The sequence below is a fragment of the Trichosurus vulpecula genome, chromosome 1, assembly GCF_011100635.1.
Source record: "Trichosurus vulpecula isolate mTriVul1 chromosome 1, mTriVul1.pri, whole genome shotgun sequence".
Lineage (NCBI taxonomy): Eukaryota > Metazoa > Chordata > Mammalia > Diprotodontia > Phalangeridae > Trichosurus > Trichosurus vulpecula.
In genome coordinates, this window is record NC_050573.1 from 20019013 (window position 1) to 20041884 (window position 22872).

Sequence of the window (22872 nt, forward strand, 5' to 3'; positions counted from 1 at the left end):
TATGAGAGTGCTTGAAACCATGAAGTGACCCAGCCCGACACCTAGAAGAGAATTCATTTCAGGCCCAAGCCCAGGGACAGCCTGCACCAAGGGGCTTTCTCTGTGAGCTGGGTCTTTCTGGACTCATCCATATGCGACTTTTCCTTTCCTCAGGTATTTGGTCCTCCTGTCCCAAGGGCTGAGCTTTGGAAAACTGTCAAGGAAGCATGGGATATTGGAAAACAAGCCAGCCCGGCGGCAAGGGGGCCTTGGGTTCTCGTCCTGGTTCTGCCCCTGACTTAGACAGTGCCTAGCTCATAGTAAGCCCTTAATAAATGCCAGTTGCCTGGCTGACTTTAGGCAGCAGACTACCTCTCTCCAGGCCTCAGTTTTCTCATCTGTTAAATGGGAGATGGGAGTGAACTAGATGACCTCTGCAGTGCCTCCCAGATTTGTTGTTGGTGTCCAGTCATTTAGTCATGGCTGACTTCATAACCCCATGGACCATAGCACACCAAGACCTTCTGCCCACCACACTGTCCATGGGTTTGTTTTGGGGTTTTTTTGGGGGGGAGGGCAAGGCAATTGGGGTTGTGACTTACCCAAGGTCACACAGCTAGTAAGTGTCAAGTATCTGAAGTTGGATTTAAACTCAGCTCCTCCTGACTCCAGAGCCGGTGCTCTATTCACTGCACCACCTAGCTGCCCCTCACGAGGTTTTCTTGGCAGAGATACTGGAGTGGTTTGTCATTTTCTTTCCCAGTGGATCACCTTTTGTCAAAACCCCCTACTACGACCTGTCCATCTTGGGTTTCCCTGCATGGCATAGCTCATAGTTTCATTGAGTTACATAAGCCCCGCCACCAAGACAAGAGAGTGATCCAGGAGGGGCTTCCAGATTTAAGATACTTTAATTATAAGCCAAAAGAGAGAAGATGTTGGCTGATGTAGCAGCTATTCAGACGGGTGGTCTACAATCGTCTCCAAGGGGAATCAGAAGCTTTAGGGTTGGGAGGGGTCTTAGAGATCATCTAATGCCCATTTTTCTGATGAGAAAACTGAGGACTTACATGACTTTCCTAAGGTCATATCAGTGTAAGAAGGATAGATGGGATTTGAGCCCAGGTTCTCTAGTCTCTGACTCCATGTCCAAGGCTCTTCCCATTGGGCACTGAGGCCTAAGGCCCAGGCAAGGCCATCAATCCAGTCACTGCATCACTCACTCATGAATCTCTCCCCAGGGGCAGACTCGCTGTAGCTCCCAAGAGGAGTTTGGGGGTACAGAAGAACCCGCCCATGTGAGGAACAGGGAGAGAAAGAACAGAGGGCATGAAGAAACAACATTGGGCTGTCATTCTTCCACAGAGGCCAAGGTCACACATTTAAAATGAGAAAGAGCTTCAGAGACCCAACCCCTTTATTTTATAGGAGGGTAAACTGAGGCCTGGAGAGATAAAGGGACTTGGGGTGAAAGGATCATAAGCCTTGTTGGAAGGTTACACTCCAAGGATTCTTAACCAGGGGAGTCCATGAACTTGATAACTGCATTGCAACATCACTGGTTTCTTTTGTAATCCTGATTGTTTTATTTTGTGCATTTAAGAACATCATTCAGAGGACAGACCCATGGGCTTTGCCACACTAACAGCTGGAGGGGCCTATTATACACACAAGAAGGCTAAGAATATGTGCTCTACTACAACAGCTGTCTTTTCCAGAAAGGTAAACTGAGGCCCAGAATGGTTAGGTGACTTGGGATCACAGTCACAGATTCAGAGTTGGAAGAGATCCTTTCATCCAGCCCCTTCACTTTTCCAGAGGAGGAAACTGAGTCACACAGGTGACAGTAAGTGGAAGGGGCCAGACCGCAGGTTGGCTTAGGTGACTCCAAGAGCCTTGTTCTGCCCACTGAGCCCCACAACCTTGCCTCTTCTTTCCAGAGCAACGAGATTCCCCCTGCTTTGGAGGCCACCCACTCCTCCAGGTCCGAAGCTGAGCTCACTCTCAGGTGTGTCTCCCTCTGCTCTGGCCTGGCTGGCAGCCCACCCCCAGCACCCTGGCTGGTGCTGCCAAGCCAGGCTGGCGTGCTGGGCCCAGGCCCAAGCCAGAGCCCCCGGAGGTCTGCCTGCGGCTGCTCTTTCCCCCTGAAAGCACACTTTGTTTCCTGTCTCAATGAGGATGCTGTGGCTTCCGCTCCCACTCAGGGCTCTGTTGTGTTAGGAGACAATAGAGCAGCAGAAAAGCGAAGGAAATCCAGGCTGCTGAGAGTGTGGAGGCGGGAGAGGAGGGAGAGGGAGGTTCTTTCATGGAGGCTCAGCTCCCTCTTGAGGCCTGCCCACTGCCACACTGGCCATCCCACCCCACTGGGCTTCAGCCCTCCCTCAGCAGCCCTACAGCCTTCAGCTTTCATCCCCCCTGGCTGGGGCTGGCCATGGCCCAGAGTCTACCAGCCTGCCCACCATAGATGCTCTGAGGACAAAGGGACCCTTGAGGAGCCCTATCAGCTGGCCCTGAGGGCCCAGGCTACCTCCAGTGGACAGTCTTTGTACTGGGACTCCCAGGAAGAAGACCGGACAGCAGGGACAAGGTCCAAAGCAAACATGCACAGCAATCGACATGGATGCCTTATGGGCACCAGAGTCAGGGACCTTGGCCCAGGGAGCTAGATTGGCATGAAGGAAATGCATTGCAAACAGCTTAAACACCTCCTCAAGGCTGCCACAGAATCCCAGATGGTTTTACCTTAGATCAGAGTGCTAAAGCTGGGAGGGGCCTTAGAACAGGAGGTGTCAGGGCTGGGAGGGGGCTGAGAACAAGGGATGTCAAAGGGAAGAGACCTTGACGAGGCAGCATGGTCTATAGATAGAGATCTGGACAAGAAGTCAGAAGACCTAAATCCAAATCCCACTTCAAGTACTCACAAGCTGTGTGACTCTCTGAGCCTCAGTTTCCACACCTGTATAATGAGGGGGTTGATCTCACCCTGTGCATCCCTGGCAGTTCTATATCTTAGACCACAGTGTCTCCAGTGGAAGCCCCCTTAGTGCTCACCTCCTGAAAGTCCAAACAGTGAAGGGGGAAGGCACTTCTGGGCCATCCACGGCAGAGCTGGTTCCCCAGCCCTGTGCTCTGTCTCCAAGGTCAGTGTCCTTCCCATGACTTCTAGGGTCTCCAAAGGAGGCCTCTGTCCCTCCCCGCCTCAGCACCTCAGTTCCCAACATCCTTCCCTGCACATCCTCGAATGCTGTTTTCTCATTTTTAAGCAAATCTTTCGACCCAAGCGAAAAGCTGTGGGAGCGACCTTGGAGACATTAATTAACCTCACTTATGCACATGTGATTTTCCCAGCTAGACAGAGAACTCTGAGCACTGGGATCAGGTCTTCAGCTTTTTGTCCTGCTCCCATTTCTATTAAGTTTTATGGCTCACAAAGCCCTTTCCTTGAAACAAGCCTGGGAGGGGGGTGGTGCAAGGATTATCATTCCCATTTTACAGATAAGGAAACAGTGCGACACAGTCCAAGGTCACACAGGCATTAAGTAGCAGAGACGGGCTTCAAACCCAGGTCATTTGCCTCCAAAGTTAGGGCTATTTCCACTGAGCTTCACTGCCTCCCTCCAAGGACAATCCCTAAGCAATCATTTGAGATAGAGAGTTGACCCACCAAAGGCAGACCAGGGCCTCATCTACTTGGTGCCTGGCTTTTGTCCACGGAAAAAACACCCACTCAAAGAAGATGATGTCTGCCTGGCATATTAGACAGAGGACAGGATAGAGAATTGGGGGACCTGAGTTCAAATCCCAGCTTCAAACATCACCACCTGTTTGTGGGCCTCAGTTTTCTCATCTGTAAAATGAAGGGGTTGACCCAGATGACCTCTGAGGTCCCTTCCAGCTCCAAAGCCTATGATCCCAGAGAGAGAGAGAGAGAGAGCCCCTGGTGAGCCTTTAGCAAGCTTGGACTCAGCCCCATCCCCTCATGGAAGAAGGCATCCAGGGTCTTGTGTTTCTCATGGGTACCCCAGCCTCACTGCTGCAATGGGAAGAAAAGGAAGGTAATGTCTGGTTGGTTTTGGTTTTGCTTGAGATAGATAGATAGATAGATAGATAGATAGATAGATAGATAGATAGATAGATAGGAATGAGAGACAGAGAGACAGACAGGATAGATAGATAGATAGATAGATAGATAGATAGATAGGAATGAGAGACAGACAGGATAGATAGATAGATAGATAGATAGATAGATAGATAGATAGATAGATAGATAGATAGGCAGGATAGATAAATAGATAGATAGGCAGGATAGACAGACACACAGACAGGATAGATAGATAGATAGACAGACAGACACACAGGATAGACAGACAGACAGACGATAGATAGATAGATAGATAGATAGATAGATAGATAGATAGATAGGCAGGATAGACAGACACACAGACAGGATAGATAGATAGACAGACAGACACACAGGATAGACAGACAGACAGATGATAGACAGACAGATAGATAGATAGATACATAGATAGATAGATAGATAGATAGATAGATAGATAGATAGATAGATAGACAGGATAGATGAATGATAGATAGATAGATAGATAGATAGATAGATAGATAGATAGATAGATAGGCAGGATAGATACATAGACAGACAGACAGACACACAGGATAGACAGACAGATAGACAGATGATAGATAGATAGACTAGATAGGCAGGATAGATAGATAGGATAGATAGACAGAAAGATAGATAGATAGATAGATAGATACATAGATACATAGATACATAGATACATAGATACATAGATACATAGATAGATAGATACATAGATACATAGATAGATGGATAGATAGATAGGCAGATACATAGGCAGGATAGATAGGCAGGATAGATAGATAGACAGGATAGACAGACAGACAGGATAGATAGATAGATAGATAGATAGATAGATAGATAGATAGATAGATAGATAGATAGATAGATAGATAGATAGATATATATATATGGATGGATAGATAGATAGATAGATAGATAGATAGATAGATAGATAGACAGATAGATAGACAGACAGATAGGATAGACAGACAGACAGACAGATAGAGAGAGAGGTAGAAAATAACACTGTGGGGTGAAAAAATGAAGCCCAGCCCCATGGGACGACAGAGCCCCTTCTAACTAATAACAGAAATGAGAATGTGGACAGAATGTTTGGAGATAGTCCCTTGGTCCATAAAATGAGAATGATGAGCCCCACGCTACAGAAGCATCAGTGTGTTCTTGCTCCTGGGGAAGGGGGAAGTTCCCTCATGGAATACTGACATCATTTCCCAAAGAGAAAAGACCTAAGAAAGTCTAGCAAGATATCGCTGCAAACCATGATGAAAAAGACTAAAGAGCCGGTGTTCTCCAGAGGCGCTCAGTTGCCTCTCTCCCTCCAGCGCAGCCCAGACGCTCACAGTGCCAGAGCCTCTAGAGTCACCAGGAGCCTGCCAGTACCACTGAGTCCTAAAATTACAGCTAGAATAGACTTTAGGGATCAAACTGTCCACCTTCTTCATTTCAAAGAAAAGGAAACTGAAGTCTACATAGCCAAGCATAGTGCTAAGTGCCAGGATACAAAAAAGAGCTAGTCCCTGCCCTCAAGGTGCCTCTGCTCTCAGGAGGAACCAACATGTAAATGAGTTAAGTGGCTTTCTCAGGATAAAACTCAGAGCCAAGGGTCAAAGTCAGACTGATTGACTTCAAAGCCATTACCCTTTCTCGGGCACCATGATGCCAATTCCCAGAAAGGCTTCTTTGTGCTTGGTTGACTATCCCAACAGGCAGATGGGCAAAGAGCCCTTCCTCCCTGCTCAACCCCAAAGCCTCTGGCTTTTCCCCAAGGTGGGAGCCAGGACACATTTGTAAATGTCACTTCATCTTCATCTGGAATCTCTCCAGACCCCTCCAGGCCCTATCTGCCTCTCTCTAGCTCAGGCACCAAATGCAGCCAACCATCTAGCTTGGGGAGAGAGCCGGTTATCAAAACAGACCTTCTGTAACCACAAAAGGAGGCCCCATACAAGGAGTCAGGCCAAGAAGAATCATTCCTAAACTATTCATTTCTATCACAGCAAACTATTATAACTGGATCAGAAAGAGGGAAAAATGAACAGCACTTTCTGGGTGAATTCATCTCTGGGCAGAGGAGCCTCTTCTATTGTGGGAAGCATGGGACTGGACAAGATTGGATCACAGAGCTGGAGGAAGGTGCCTGGGGGCTGTTGGCCCGGGTTCTAGATAAGGGGGTAGCCTCCTTCCCCATAGACATGAGGCTTCAGAAATGCTGATTACCCTTTTACTGAGGTCAGTTTGGAGAAGCAGTTAATGGACTCATCAGCGACCATTGTATGAGAGTCACAAGCCAAGGGACATTGGGGGTGGGGGCGGGGGAAGGTGCCTTCTCTGATTGGTTGTTTCTCCACTACGGGCAATGGCATGCCACTCAAGTCAGTTTATCTGCTGTAGGAACGAAGCTGCTTCCATCATTCCTGAACCAGGAGATGGGGAAGGAGAAACGAGGCAGGGGGAGGTGGAGCAATGATCTCTTGGATTTGACGAGTTGGGTCAACAAGCATTTATTCGGGTCCTACTATGTGCCAGACACTGTACTAAGCAACGCTTCCATTCAATATCATATTCCGTCTTCATAACAGCCCTGTGAGAGAGCTACGGAAGGGGCATCATCCGCATTTCACAGATGAGAATACAGAGGCCCAAAAGATATTCCGTGGGAGAGACATAGCATGTTAGAGCTTGAACAAGACGTTCCTGACAGAAAGGTTGGCTGTTCTTCATGCACGTTATATTCCCTCTGCCTGGAATATCCCCCTTCCTCTGGCCCCTTCCACTGGGTGAACCTGTCTCCCTCACTTCCCTTCAAAATCTGTCTCAAATCCCCCCTTCTCCAGGAAGCCTGTCAGGTGACTAAGCTCCGCCAGGTTCTGTGTTTGCTGTGGGGCTCAGTGGAGATTTGGGGCCATCAGAACTGAGTCTCACATGTTACCTGTGTCATCTCAGGCACATCTGTGAAATGGGCATCCAATTACATCACAGGGGGCAAAGATTTAATGGAGTCACAGAATACCAGAGTAAGAGGGAACCTTGGAGGGCAGCAAGTCCCACAGGCAAGGAATTCCCACCACAACATCCCTGACAAACAGTCCTGCAGCTTCATGTCTCCCCTGACCCAAGTTTTCTCTTCTCTAGGCTCAACATCCACCATTACTCATCCTCAGATGGCAGTCCAATCCAATATATAGAATCAGAGAAGTTTTTTGTGGAAACAATACGGTCCAGTGCCTCAGAGTCACAAGACCCGAGTTCAAATTCCACCACTCATGCTCATGGCTTTTGTGACCTCATCTAAGTCATTTTAACCTCCCGGGCCTCAGTTTCTTCCTCCATAAAAATCAGATAGTATAATCCCATGACCTCAGTAGAATGGGGACAAAGGCCATTTTCCCTCTTGTCTTTGTATCCAGAGCACATAGCTTGGTGCCTGGCATTCAGTAGGCACTCCATAAATGCTTACTAAACTGAATTAAATTGAATCAGATCTTAAAAATGGGTGAGCTCAGAGGTCCGGACCTCTGCCAGATGCTGGCACCCCCTCCATGTCATACGTGCCAAGTGAGCCCTCCAGCTCAGCTTGAAAAGCACCGGGTTTGGAATCCAAGGGCCTGGGTTCAAATTCCACCTTTGTTCCAGAGCCACGTGCTGGACCATCTCACCTACCCCTGCTCTCCTGGCTCTCCCTAGATCCACTATCTGGAGTTAGAGGACCTGAGTTCAAATCATGTTTCTGACACTTACTGCTTTGGGGACCTCTGGTAGGTCACCTCACCTTTCTCAGACTCAGTCCTTCTCTAAAATGAAGGGCCTGGACCAGAGGGCCTCTGAAGACTAGAGGCATCATAAAGCTTATCTTCCTCATGGCCTCCATCATAGGGACCCCTTCTTTAAAAAAAAAAAAGCATCTCCCAGCGAACACTCAGGCCGAGAGCATTACCCAAGAGCAAGCACCCGACACCCAGACCAGGATTCCTGGTTCACCGTTGTCCCCCTGCCCCGCACTCCACACCTGTGGAAACTTACCTGGTATCGAGGTCCAGCCCGGCCAACATCTGGGAGAAAACAGCAAAGTTTCCCTCCCCTTCTGGCTGCTGGGCCACTCGAACCCTTTCCATGAGCATGGTCTAGAGAGACAAATGAGAGAGAGATGGGAGGGAGTCAGACAGAGAGATTTTGACTCAGCATCATTCCCATGATCCCCCAAGGTTTGAAGGCATGTCATGGGGAAAAATAGAAACTGAGATACTAAGACAAAGCCCAACCAGGGCTCAGCCACCTGGACTGGTGTCTAGCAAGCCCAAGGCTCAGGCGGAGAAGAAGAAAGACCTCACACTTGGTCCACTCTTCTTGCCAAGGGGGTAAACAGCAGATGAATATTTACATCTCCCAACCAGCTGGAGGCCACTTTGGAACATGGCAGGGCCCTCATCATTAATTCATTCATTCATTCATTACCCCTTCATTAAATGTTTCCAACCTACTCTCAGTGGCTAGTGCCTGCCATGCTACTGGGGGTCACACCTGGTGCCCCTTCCACCCCGAGCCTAACCAGAGCCTCCTACAGGGGCATTCCACTCAGCCCTCCCCCCCATCCCTTCAGAGACTCTCTGGACCTTTGTCTCCTTCCAGCCAGGCCCCTGTCCTGTTCCGCATTCCTTCAGAAGGCAGGCTAAGTCAATAAACAAATTCAAGCCGAGATGTTAATAGCCAACATGGACCCTGTGTGTTGATAACATTTTTTCCCACTTTATCAGAGGCCTTCAATGACTCAGCCCAAAGAACTGACTTAAATCAGCATTTCAGGCTCCCTTAAAGGTAGAAATAATGAGGGGGATTTGGGGAGGTGGAATCAGGGACCGATCCTTTGTAGCAACACGGATGCTCCGCTCCTCCACCTGGGCAGAGGGTCACCAGAGGCCTCATCTTCAACCTTAGCTGAGCTCTCATTCCTGGAGGCACCTTCCTCCAGCCCTTCTTAGAACCTTACCCCCCTGTTCTGTTCCATACAGAACATTTCTAGAGGGGAGGTGGGGGAAGGGGGAAGAGGGGAATAAACAGGCCGCGTGTTCCCCAAACAGAGATTTGCCACAGAAGGCTAAGGGAACAACTGTCTAATTTCAGCTTTCACTTTTAAGATTCTGCTAATGAACTGCTGAATTATATATTTATTCATGAATATTTAATCATTGCAATGTTCAGAAGAACAGACAGGCCTGGGCATTTGCTCCTGAAAGAGATAAATTGGGTCACTGAACAAGAATCAGGAAGGAGCCGACAGCTCCCATGACAGCCCGGGACACTTATGGCGACAGCGATGGTGACAGGGATGGGGTATCAGACAGAGACAAAGACCAGCTGGCTCCTGGGGTGCCCAGTCACATGGAGGAGGGAGAGTCCATGGGGCTGGGACCTCGGGGCTCTGTACCCCAGCCCAGCCCACCCCAACCATGGCAGGGCCCTCACCTGGAGGTGAGCTGCTGTGACCCTGCCGGTAGCATTGAAATCTAGGGACATGACCATGGAGAAGCGTGTGGAGCTGTAGCTGTGATCGGTCAGCACCGAGCCAAAGGCCCTGAGGATGATGAAGGTGGCACGGATCTTCTCCACTGCAAAAAGGCACAAAGTCACTCAATGTTCCCCCTCTGAGGCAGTGGAAGTATTTGGTCCTTCTACGCCCCCGCCCCCCATACTTCAGGCTCTGAATGTCCCCCACTTCCTCCCTTCCATTTCCAGCCCATTCTCATGGTCCAGCCAACATGGCCCTCATACTGTTCCATATACTTGGCATTTCCCACCTCCACACCTTTGCATTGGTTGTCCCCCATGCCTGGAATGCCCTCCTCCTTCACCTCTACCTCTCAAAATCCCTGGCTTCCTTCAAGAAACAGCTCAGCTACTACCTCCTACATCAGGGATTCTTAAACACTTAAATACTGTATCCTGAACCCTTTTGAAAATCTGTGAAACCTATGGACTCCTTCTCAGAATAAGACTTTTAAATAATTAAAAGAGGCGCTAAATTTCTGTTAGAAGTCAGTGAAAATAAAGCTGTAATTTTTTTTTCCAATCACACTCCCAAATACCTTGAAACCTGTCTACCTGCTGTATCTACCCAAAGCCGCTCCCTCGCAGAGGTGTCCTGATGATCAAGCGAGATAATATGTGTAAAGTCAGACAGTCATTAAACATTTACTAACACCCTACTATGTGCCAGGCACTGTGCAAAGCACTGGGGAGAAAGGCACTTTATAAACCTTAAATTGATATATAAAAGCTGACTATTGTTACTATTAGGGACATTGTCATCTCTTTAAACATACTCGCATATGCATGCATACATACATGTACACACAATACATATATGTATATGCATGCACATAATATGTGTGTCTGAATATAAATGCGTGTGTTTTGTGTGCATATGGCTATGTGTTATGTTGTGTGTACATGTGTGTGCATGTGCCCATATCGTACCCCCCAAGTCCACACACATCCACAACCACTCATATCCACAAAGACACAGACTCTACCTGAGACCTGTCCATCCACAGTGCCGGCGCTGCCCACCAGGTACTCCAGGGCTCTCTCACAGCAAGTACTTTTACCAGCCCCGCTCCTGCCGAGGGGTACGATAGTCTGGTCCTGGCGCTGGCTCAGCATGGCCCAGTAGGCCTTCTGGGCTAGGGAGCAGATGTGAGGCGCCAGGCCATCCTTCCTTCCTTTGGGCACCTGGAGGTGAGATTCCACCATGTATTAGCTCTTTCATTTAGGGGCAGAGGTAAGTGAGTCCTGCAGGAAAATAGATTTCCTAGGGTTTTCTGCCCAAATCAGATCAGCCCTGAAAGAATATGGCTGCATCAACTCATATAGGTCAAGAAGACCCATGGTGAGGCCCCTCCAAGAGGAGATTCTCAGCTCCCACTGCACCCAACCAGTCACATGGGCAGCAGCCTCAGCTGGCTCGCGGCAGGCACCCCACCACCAGGACCCAGAACCTAGGTTTTCTCTTAATATGAAGTTTTTACATGATCTAATCCCTAGATTATGGCCTTTGCCTCTTTTTCCACCCCCAACATTTAGCACAGTGCCTGGCACATAGTAGGTGGTTAATAAATGTTTACTAATGGATTGATTGATCTACTTAAAGCTAAAAATGAACATCAGAAGCATTGAAGGAGGCAGGGTACACAGTCACAAGAGCATCTCCTCTGCGGCCGTGCCCTCCAGATCCCCCGGCCTTGCCATCTACCCAGCTGCTAAGCCCCAAGGTGCTTGCCATCTGTCACATGGCTAAAGCCTCTTCCGTGTGGCATCTCCCACTATTCCAGTGGGGGATCCTTGAGAGCAGGAGCTGCCTATCCTTCTGCTTTAATGCCCAGCATTTACAGCGGTGCTAGGCACAGAGTAAGTGCTTAATCTATGCTTTTTCCAGTCAGAAGACCTGAATTCGAATCCTACTTGCTGCCTACATGACCTTAGACAAGTCACTAAATCCCCCTAGGCCTCAGTTTCTCCATTTGTAAAATGAGAGGGTTGTTGTACATGGCTTGTGAGGTTCTGCCCAGCTCCAGGTCTGTGACTTCACTTCCCTCCCAGGCTCCCAATGGTCATTACTCCACTGGAGACTGGCCTTTGAGAGATAAGATAATGGTATGCTATGCAAGCAAGACAGATCCCCAGGAGGTCAAACCACCGGGTAGGGGGCTTCGGAGTGGTACAGGTCACTGTTTCTCACTCCTCTAAGAGCCAAGACGGGAGGTTCCTACCGCCATCCAGTAGACCCCCCCATTTCACATCTCACACACTCTGCCCCCTCCCTCTGGGCTCCAATGTCATTCCAGAGGTTCCAAAAGCAAGGGGCTCCCCCCCACCAGGAGCACAGACCCGCTGCCCCCTTCTTTGGTTCCCGCAATCTGCTCCCCAAGACCTGAACCTAACTGTGGGTCTATGCTGCCACCTGGTGGTCACAGAAAGTAAAACTGACACCATGGCCTGGGGAGGAAAGGATTAGCTTTAAAACCTCTAATCCTAAGAGCTGGACGCGTAGAAGGTGGTGAGGATGGACGAAGCTTGACATTAACAGATGGGGTAACCATCATCGTGAAACAGGAGGCCAGTGGCACCCCAGCTGCTACAGAGACCACAGCAGTCTAAGATTAAGCGTCTGCTATGGCCACAGGCTTGTTTCTTCATCTGTCTGATGCGAGCATCTCTATCAGCTGACGCCCAGAGGGACTGAGCAAGTTGGCCAAAAGGGGAGGCTCAAATCTTCATCCGGCACATACCCGGTGCCAGGCACTATGCTAAGCCCTTGACAAATATAATCTCATTGGATCATGGGCAAAGCTCAGAGCCGACCCCAGGTCGCACAACCACAGAGTTTCAGAGCCGGATGTGGCCTCAGAGCCCGTAGGGTGCTGACAAGGGGCCATCTATATTTTTCTTGTAGACCTCTGGTGTTGGAGTGAGCACTAGTGATTAGGAAGTTCTCCCTGAAACCGGATAGAACTTGGCCCTCAAGGGGCCAAGCAGAATTCAGCTAATCCCCCAACACAGCTTCCAAGTACTTGAAGACAGCCGTCTGTCCTCCTTCTCCAGGAATCCTGACTCCCAGGCCAGAGGGTCTTCCCATTCAATCAGAGTTTCTCAAACTTTGTGGTCTCAGGATCTCTTCATACTCTTAAAAATGACTAAGTTCTAAGGCTTTTCCTTATGAGGTTTAGATCTATCGATATTTACCATGTTAGAAATGAAAACATCTTAGCGTTATAATGAAGAGTCTTGACCTCGTAGACCCCCCGAAAGGGTCTTGGTGACCACACCTTGAGAGTGGCTGCCTTGTATCATACCACTTTCGACAAGGCAGACTTATCCAAGACCCCAGGTCATTGGGGGCAGATTTAATAGGACTTCTACGCAGATACGTCCCAGCTCCCCTCGGAGAGGTAGAAACAGGGTGGTTAGCCCCCAGCCCTTGAATGAAGTGCACCATTGCCCTGGAATCATCCCAGCCTTGCAGCTCTCTCTGAACTCACAGGATCCTACGTCCAGAGCTGAAGAGGACCTGAGAGACCATGGAGTCCAATCTCATTTTACGGATGAGGAAACTGAGGCCCAGGTGCCCACACAGAGCGCAAACAGGATCATAGAGTGCAGGCTGGAAGGGAGCTCAGAGGCTGAGTCCAAACCCCCATCTCACAGATGAAAATGTTGAGGCAAGTGAACCCACCCCCCACATGAGGTTCGGTATCTAGTATGGAAACCCCTTGCAAGGCTTCCCTCAGCTACAGAAAGGAAATCTCTTCACATCATCATTGTTATAATAGAAGGCATTGAACAAATATATATTAAATGAATTAATTAAATTTATTTCAACACACACTTGTTGAGTACCTGTTATGGACCCAGCTCTGTGTTAGGAGTTAAGAACTCAAAAAAAATTAACCCTGCCCTCAAGATGCTTATGTTCAATTCAGGGGATGAACACATATCACCAGAGGCCTCCCCAAAGACTCCCAGTCTTCCTCCACAACCCCCAATCAAGCCCCACTGGCACCTTACCTTCCAAGACAAAGGAGCTGGGGCACCCTGGGGCTGCAGGACGATCAGGTCTGGTCCTGTGTACGTGTGCGGGAGCTGGGCCTGGTAACGGTGCTGAAGCGTGTTCAGGATGCTGGACTCATTGAGGCTCTGGAGCGAGGCCAGGTTCTCGGCCAGATCCAGCTCCGGGGGGTTGGCCTAGAAAGGTCCCACAGTTAGTGGCTCTGGGCTCCTTCCTCCCCGGGGGCCTCCTCACAAGACACAGGCTGAATGGCTTGGGATGGACTCAAACCAAGGCCTGTGATCAGCAGACTCCATGGGCCCGGATAAAGGAGGAACATCAAAGACCCCACAGAAATGAAAAGCACAGAGAGATGCACAGCCCCCAGGGGACTCCTGCCATTAGTCAGCTCTGCTTGATCTGACATTCGCAGAATTGTAATATGCTCTAGCTGGAGGGGCCTTCAGAAGTCCTAACTGTAACGGGTTCCTCCCGCAGAGCGACGGTGTGATGATAACGGATGGGATGCTGAGGCCCTGCAGGAAGGAGCCAAAGTGCCCTCTGAATCCTCGGAGAGAGATTAAATATGGACTGTCCGATCCATCCTTCATTCTGGGGCCAAGCTTCACAATATGCCAAACGTGAGTTCAAATTCAGCCTCAGACACTTCCTAGCTGTGTGACCCTGGGTAAGTCACTACCTCTACTTGCCTCGTCTGTAAAACGGGGATAATAGTACCACCTCTCTCCCAGGGTGTCCGTGAGGATCGAATGATTTTGGACTCGCTTAGTGGCTGGCACATAGTACACGCCTTATAAAATATTAGCTATCATTATTATTATTAAGACTAACAATGTTAGGGTTAGGCACCAAGGATGATCGAAAGAGAAATGTTTGAAATGCTCCAACCTCAGAGAGCTTGCAAGCTATGGGAAAGGAACGTCAAAGCGGGGTCCCCGAAGTAGTCCAGTCCAATTCATACTTGAACAAACATCCCTTTACAACATTCTGGACAAGCAGTCACCCAGCCCCTGCTTGGAGACCGCCAGGGTCGGGGAACTCACTACCTGTCGAGGCAACCAATTCATTCCACTTTGGTATAGCTCTCATTGTTAGGGAGCGCTACTATAAATATAGGGGAAATCTGGGTCCCTCACTCGCGCCCACCGGTCCTCCTTCACTCCCTTGGGGTCAAGCAGGATAACGCTGATGCTCCTTGCCCGTGGCCAGACTTCGAACAAGATCCAGTCATCTCCAGCCCTCCAATCTGCCAACGGCAGCGGGCCTTTCCAGCCTGAAGGTTCATGTCCCTCGCCTCCGCATGAGCCGGACCTTCCTCAGGCGTCCCATAAGACTTTTTGTACCTCTCGCCGGACTTACACTGTAATGCGGTGCCTTCCGGCCCTCTGGGTTTGTCTTGGCCCTTACTAGACTGCAGTCTCCTCGAGGGCTGGGACTCTGGCTGCTCTGAATGGTCTATCTCCCCATCCCCACCCCAGGAGGTAGCACAGTCCTCCCAATACAGCGGGTACTTAATAAACACATTTCTTGTATTTTATTCAGTTGAATTTTAAATAATTCTATCCTCTATGAAAGTGAGCATCAAGGAAATAGGGCCCTGGGCCAGGAGTTCACATCCAAACTCTGACACTTATTAGCTGTGTGTCCCTAGGCAAATCACTCAAAAAGAAAATCTCTCCGTGCCTCACTTTCACCCTCTGTAAAATGATGATCTCTGAGGTCGTTTCTAGCTCTAGGTCTGTGATTCTGTGAATATCATACGCAGCTACCTTCAATGACATGACTCCGCAAAGCCAGGGGTTAATAATCTCAGACAGATCTGAGTAATCTAGTCAGCATCTAGAATTCAATACAATTTCTAGAGCTTTCTAGGGCCTTTTTAGATTTTCTGCCTGCACCACATCTCAGTCATGTGTTCTATAAGATAAAGAACCCACTTTCTGGATAAAGGTCATGGTGAGACTAGGTACCCTGTGCAGTCCGTCCTGCCTCAGTCTGGGGCACTATGATCCTCCCCTGGTCAGTGGACCCTCCAAGGCATACAGCCATTGGCAAACTTCCCAACTTTACATGATGGAGAAAGGCCCAATCTGGGGCAGGGAGGCAGAACAGGATGGAGGGGCCAGGCAAGAAGCCTCCCGCTGGGGTTCGGGTTTCTGGAAGAAAGCTCCTCCTCACAATTAGAGGTGCCCTTACAAGGACAGACAATCAGGAAGGAGGGTCCGGAACTGGGGGCACTTACACGATGAATGTTCTCCTCATCCACCTCCGTGATGGATTTGTCTGCATCGATGCAAAGTCTCACTCGTCCCGCAGCCAGTTCTGGGGTCCCCACATCTGGCTTCAGCACCGTAGCTAAGAGGAGAGACCCCATAAAAGGAAGACTGGGTCACAGTACTGCACACGCACCGATGGGGAGATCTGGGGATGGTGATGGGGTAGGCGACAGAAGGGATGCCAGGGGAAGAGGTAGATGATGTTTGCTTCTTCCCCCTAAGGCCTAGTCACATCAAGACCTCAGAACATGAAATTTCAGAGCTGGGAGAGAGCTTAGAACCTGAAGTATCAGAGCCAGAAGGGGCCTTAGAACATGGAATGTCAGAGCTGGGAGGAGCCTTAGAACAAGGGATGTCAGAGCTGGGAGGGGCCTTAGAACAGAGGATGTCAGAGCTGGGAGGGGCCTTAGAACAGAGGATGCCAGAGCTGGGAGAGGCCTTAAAACAGGGGATGTCAGAGCTGAGAGGAGCCTTAGAACAGAGAATGTCAAAGCTGGGAGGAGCCTTAGAACAGAGAATGTCAGAGCTGGGAGGGGCTTTAGAACAGGGGATGTCAGAGCTGGGAGGGGCCTTAGAACAGGGGATGTCAGGGCTGGGAGGGGCCTTAGAACAGGGGATGTCAGAGCTGGGAGGGGCCTTAGAACAGGGGATGTCAGAGCTGGGAGGGGCCTCAGAACAGGGGATGTCAGGGCTGGGAGGGGCCTCAGAACAGGGGATGTCAGGGCTGGGAGGGGCCTCAGAACAGGGGGTGTCAGGGCTGGGAGGGGCCTTAGAACAGGGGATGTCAGAACCATTTGAGACCGTAAAGATCGTTTAGTCCAAATTCCTTATCTTACAGCTGTGGACACTGAGACCCAGAAGGGAGAAGCCACTTGCTACACCAGTCACAGAGCTCCAGGTCGGGTAGTTCCAAGGGGCCCGAGCCCACAATTACCCAGTGTGAATCCTTCTTTCTGAACCAGCCAGACTTTCTCAGCTTCATACCATGTGTCCTCCAGTTCCTGAGCACAGAGACAGGGAAATAAAGGGGTAAATTTAGCGTACATGCCATATATGTTTAACTATACATAAGTATGTATATACATACATATAAATGGTTTTTATTTTTGTGGGCATTTTTGGACTGACCTATGATTTCATGGCTTTAGGGGACTCCCAAGTGCAGAAACTCCTCCCCATACTGAATAGTCTTCTGACTTGAGGTGTTAGAGAGCTTGTGGGGCCCTCATAAGTTAAGTGACTTGCTAGGGGGCCACACAGTCAGTGTGTACCAGAGGCAGGACATGAGCCTGGCTCTTCCTGCCCTGCCCGCTCTCCACCATGCCATGTTGATATGACCTCCCCCACATAAGGTGGCTTCAGTCCATCAGCAATGATGGCTTTCCCCCCAGGCACGTTGAGAAAAATGCCAGAGGCATACCCGGGAAAGGAGGTGGGCTGGTCAGGTTGCAAGGGCAAGAGAAGATGCTGACCAACCCGAGTGCTCACCCAGGTACCAACCACACCTTCCACCATTCACACTGCTCCTCTCTGGAGAATCTGTGGCAAGGTGAGGACAAGGCACGCCATATGAGAGGGGGATGAGTTTGGGTCTGCCATGGTGGACAAAGTGCCCACAGTAATCAGACCATAGGATGACCCAGCAGTGGAAGAGACCTCAGAGGCCATATGGCCCAATTCCCTTATTTTAAAGATGAAGGAAGTGAAACAGAAGTTAAGTGACTTGCCCAGGGTCACACAGCTAGACTTCCTAACTCCAAATCCAATGCCTTAGATACTTTCATGCATCAAAGTCTAATTTACCGCCCCTGACATTTTACATTTCTGGGTTGGTACTCCACATTGGGGAGGGCATTCCATAGCCCTTGTAGATCCTGGGGTCCAAATGTAATGGGTCAGACAGCAGGGCTGGACCACCTCAGGAAGTCCTAGGCCTTAAGTCCCATGGCTTGGGGACTCCTCTGCAATTTTTATTCCCAGAACAGAAGGAGGAAGCAAGGGCCTAAACTCCTAGAAATGTTTTCCAGAGACCTAACATTCCAGGGATACTCCCAGATCATCAGATGGGAGTTCTCCCCTTCTTCAGTATGCCCTTCCTCCTCTTCCTCCTCCTCCTCCTCTCCTTCTACTCCTCCTCTTCTTCCTCCTCCTCCTCTCCTCATCCTCTTCTTCCTCCTCCTCTTCCTACTCCTCCTCCTCTTTTTCCTCCTCCTCTTCTCATCCTCTTCTTCTTCCTCCTTCTCCTCCCCCTCCTTTTCCTCCTCTTCTAGGGATCCAAACAGGGCTGTCTCCAAGCCCCCAAAGGGTCACCCATCTCCTCAAGAAACCTTGCCCAGCTGGCCATCCCTTCCATAGAAAAGAGCTAGCCTCTTCTCCCCCAGGGAAATCGGCTTCCTCTCCCCTTCCCTCTCCCCACCCCAGACTCTGCCCCTTTCCCCACCCCCACCCTGGCCATTCAGCATGCCAAGGAATGGCAGCATCCTTACCTGGTCTGGATCGATGCTCTGGCCTCTCTCTCCATCCTCCTTCTCCTCTTCCTCTTCCATCTTCACTGGGGTTCCTTTGGTCTCCTCCTTGTTTTCAGGTGCACCTCCCACTTTCTCTGTGGTGGGAGATCCATGGCCTTCCTTTCCTTCTTTGAGAGCTTCACTCCCACCTTCTTCTCTTTGGGAGGGGTCCTCTTCCTTCCTCCCTTTGCTTTGGAGACCACTCCCCTTCTCATCCTCCTTCCCCACCTGACTCTGGGATCCACACTCCTTCCTTATCTGACTTTGGGGTCCACCTTCCTTTCCCCCCTGACTTTGGGGCTCACTCTCCTTCCTCACCTGACTCTGGGACCCGCTCCTCTTTCTCCATTTGTTCAGGGATTCTCCCCACTTTTTCATCTGGCTGTGGGCTCTCTCTCCCTTTCCTGGCTTGCTTTGGGGCTCCTTCCCTGTCCCCACTGCATCCTTAGGGTGATCTGCCCTTCCTGGCTTGCTTTGGAGCTCATGCCCTGACTCTCCTTTTGCGTGGGGTTGGCCCTCCCCCTCTATTGGGGGTATGTGGGCTTTGTCCTCCTTCCTTCCTTTCACCTCAGCCTCACCTCCCTGCTCCCCCGCTTTGGCTTGGGCCTTGGTCCCCAGGTCCTCTTTGCTCTGGGGCTCACCCCCTGTTAGCCCCTTGGTCTGGAGCACCTTGCCACACTTGCCCACTTTGATCTGAGGCTTTTCGCTCTTCTTAGGAGGTATGTCTGTGGAGTCTGGGCCACCCACTGTCCTCAGTTTCTCCACCTTTTTGGCAGAATCCTCAGTAACTTTCTGTGGACCACTAGGGTCCCCTGGAGGTTGTCCTTTCTTCTCCCCTTCCAGCTCTGGAATAGAGGAAGGAGGCTTATGGGTCGGGAGGTCAACTGGGTGAGTCCTCTGCTCTGGCTTGGGTACTTCTGAATTGATCTTGGCCACCATCAGCAGGACTTCGCTGGTCTTCCTGGCCCTCTTGAGAGGCTGAGGCTTCTTGGGAGGGGACTCCACGGTGCTCTTGCCTTGGGGGTTTTCCCCATTTATGCTGCTCATCAGCACTGGCTCTGGGCTGGCCATGCCTTCCTTCTCATTAGGAATGTTCTCGACAACAACACTGGGGCTGGGGGATGCTGGCTCAGGCTGGCCACCCTGGGGACTCTGAGTCCCGGAGGGTCTATGGCTCCTATGGACAGAGCTGTCACTATTTTCTGGGGCCTAAGAGAGAAAAAACATCCAGTTAGATTTAGCATTAAGACCACACTGAAAAGGATCTTCCTATCCGCCTAGTACTGGCTTCTCAAGTTTTTTGGTCTCATGGACCCCTTTACACCCTTCAAAATTATTAAGGACCCCACAGAACTTTTCTTCACATAAGTTACATCTATCCATATTTGCTGGATTAGAGAGTAAAACCTAGACTTTTTAGACTGTTTCTTAATTCATTTAAAAACAAAAATAATAAATCCATTATTCATGAACATAAATAACATCTTTTAAAATAAAAAATAACTGTTTTTTCCTACTATTTTTGCCAGGCACTATGCTATGTGCTGAGAGTATAAAGAAAATGAAATACTTGTTGACTGATTAAAAAAATTAGGGGCCTTGTCTTTTTTAACCTATTTTTGGAAATCTCTTTAATGTCTGTCTTAAAACACAGCTGGATTCAATTATGAGCTCTGGCAGGACAGAGACTCTGTGTGTGTGTGTGTGTGTGTGTGTATGTCTGTGTGTCTGTGTGTCTGTATCTGTGTCTGTGTCTGCGTCTGTGTCTGTGTGTGTATGTGTGTGTGTCTGTGTATGTGTGTGTGTGCATCTGTATGTCTGTGTGTCTGTATGTCTGTGTGTCTGTGTCTGTGTGTCTGTCTGTGTATGTCTGTGTGTCTATGGCTGTGTGTATGTGTGTATGTCTATGTGTATGTGTGTGTATGTGCGTGTGTGCGTGCGTGTGTGTGTGTGTGTGTGTCTTTGTCTTCCCTTGCCTCATTGTAATGGACAGAATAAGAACTGACTTCAAGTCAGAAGATCTGAGTTCGAATCCTGTGTCAGACAGTTACTAGCTGTGTGATCTTGAAAAAGCCATTGAATCTCTTTGCTTATTGGTAAAATGCATCTAACCCAAAGGACAATTGTGAAGATCGAATGAGATTTTTGTCGTTAAGTTATTTTTCAGTCATATCCAACTCTCCGTGACCTCATTTGGGGTTTTCTTGGCAGAGACGCTGGACTGTTTTGCCATTTCCTTCTCCAGTTCATTTTACAGATGAGGAAACTGAGGCAAACAGGGAGAAATCACTTGCCCAGGGTCACGCAGCTAGTTAAGTGTCTGGAGCTGAATTTGAACTCACAAAGATGAGTCTTCCTGACTCCAGGCCCAGGATCAAGTCGCCACCCCTCAAATGGGATGAAGGTGTGTAAAGTGTAATGTAAATACTAGCTATTAATGTGCCTGGTGTTATTCTCAGCACCCAGTGGAGTGCCAGGCACATAGTAGGGACATAATCAATCAAAAAGCTTTAACTGAGCACTTACTGTGTGCCTAGCACTGTACAAAGATAAAGACAAGACAGTAGCTTGCACTCTCTTGGCAGAGACCACTTTTGCAAACATAGTCACAGGCAAAATCTATAAAAGGTGATGACATTGGCAGCCAAGGGCATCAGGAAACACTTCTTGAAGAAAGTGGCACAAGCTTAGTTTTCAAGGAAATAAAAGATTCTAAGAAACAGAGATAAGTAGGGAGGGCATCCCAGGCATGGGTCACCTATGGTGCAGACTCTTGTGGGAGGTTCCAGCTTGGGTTATCGAATTGAATTGATTGGAGAGAGTCAGGTCAGTGGGGCATGGTCTGACTTTTCTCTGCCCTGGATACAGCCCCTGCTCAAAAATCATCAATTGCCTGTAGGACATCATCCCGCTTTCCGGACCAGCCTTGGCCCCATGATTCCTTATCATAGGAATGCTCTGCCTTCACTTCTCCCTGGGATGTGTGGCTGGCCCCTTCAGCCTTGATAACTGGGAATCCCCAACCCCTCAGCCTGGTTCTTTCTGATGCCCCATGGCTGACTCAGTCCCAGTATCTTACTAAAGTACCAGTCGGACCATGGTGTTCCTCTGCTCCATTGATTCCGCATTACCTCCAGGATCACACAAAGCCCTGTGTTTGGCTTCTAAGCCCTTCATAATCTGGCACCTTCCTACAACTCTAGGGCGCTCACAGTTTACTCCCTGGCACACACTATGATCCAGCCACACGGGGCCTCATTGCTATCCCTTGCCTACACTTCATCTCTTGTATCTATAAGTTTGCAATAGCCTTTCTCTATACAGAGAGGGCTCTCCCTCCCAGCCCCTCACTCTCAAAATCCTGGTCTTCCTTTCTTTCATGCCCACCCTACCCCTAGCTTCCAATGTGTGATCCTGGAGGTAATGGGGAATCTCCACCCATTTCCACCTCACTTGGACTCTACCCCTGGCTCTTAGGGGAGCCTTTCACCTTGTCCAGTTGGAAGCTCGGCCACCATGAGTCTTTCCTTGTGTATTATCTTCCCCAACTGGAGGGTAAGCTCTTTGAAGGCAGGGGCTATATAACATGCTTCTTATCGAATCTCCCCAGCACTCAGCCCACACTCGCACGCAAATGCTTTCTTTATCTCACTAGCTGGTCACTGTCCAACTCTCTCTACTGAAGCCGCCTTAATTAAGTACCCACTTCAATTGAAAGTCCTCATCCTGTGGACCTTTGAAAGCGGTGCCAGCCGAGCACGGGCCCTGGCAAGTCCCGAGAGAGCTCAAGTTACCCTAATGATCATCCCTCTTGTCATTAGGGCAGGCTGGTGACAGTCTGGATGTCTGTCACCCAGGGACCAGGCTGGTCAAATTAGAGAGACTTAGCACCAGCAGAGGGTGGAACCAGGGGCAAAGAAGCCAACTTAAGCTTCCCAGCAATGAGAGCCATCCCAGCTGGTGGGGGCACCTCAGGAGGTGGCGGGCTCCCCCAGCCTGAGGTCTTCAAGCAGCCACCGGAGGACGATCTGTCTGGGATGTTAAAGTGAGGTTTCATTTTGGTTAGGGGTAGCGCTAGCATCCTTCCAAAGCTAGATTCAGGAATCCATGAATCTGAGACCCTGGAATGACTGCCCCATGATTTACTGTCCTTTCCCCTTATACTGAGAGGCAGGCATCCTGCCTCCAGCCCTTGTCAACCTATAGAAGGCACCCCTTGGAAGGCTCATTGGGCGCCACGCCCAGCCCATCCCATGGTCCAGAAGATGCCTCTCACTGAGGGCCTGCTGGTGGTGCCTTCCTAACATTTATGTAAATGTTACTTTGGATTTGGGCTCTGCCAAGGGGGCATTTTGGCCCCACCTCCTCCTTGTCAGAAAGTCAGACTCTGTCTGGGAAAGCAGCCTGGGCTCTGATAAGTGAGGTTTC

General features: G+C 49.6%; 1 protein-coding gene across 1 annotated transcript in view; it reads right to left on the reverse strand.

Moving 5' to 3' along the window:
* MYO18B (myosin XVIIIB) overlaps nucleotides 1-22872 on the reverse strand; it is a 361792-nt gene that overhangs the window by 320455 nt on the left and 18465 nt on the right. The window contains exons 4-10 of the mRNA XM_036737706.1: nucleotides 18424-19653; nucleotides 16872-16938; nucleotides 15904-16016; nucleotides 13661-13837; nucleotides 10630-10828; nucleotides 9563-9705; nucleotides 8123-8223 (exon numbers count right to left, since the gene is read on the reverse strand). Coding sequence (XP_036593601.1) covers nucleotides 8123-8223; nucleotides 9563-9705; nucleotides 10630-10828; nucleotides 13661-13837; nucleotides 15904-16016; nucleotides 16872-16938; nucleotides 18424-19653 — 2030 coding nt within the window. The remainder of the gene's footprint in view (nucleotides 1-8122; nucleotides 8224-9562; nucleotides 9706-10629; nucleotides 10829-13660; nucleotides 13838-15903; nucleotides 16017-16871; nucleotides 16939-18423; nucleotides 19654-22872) is intronic.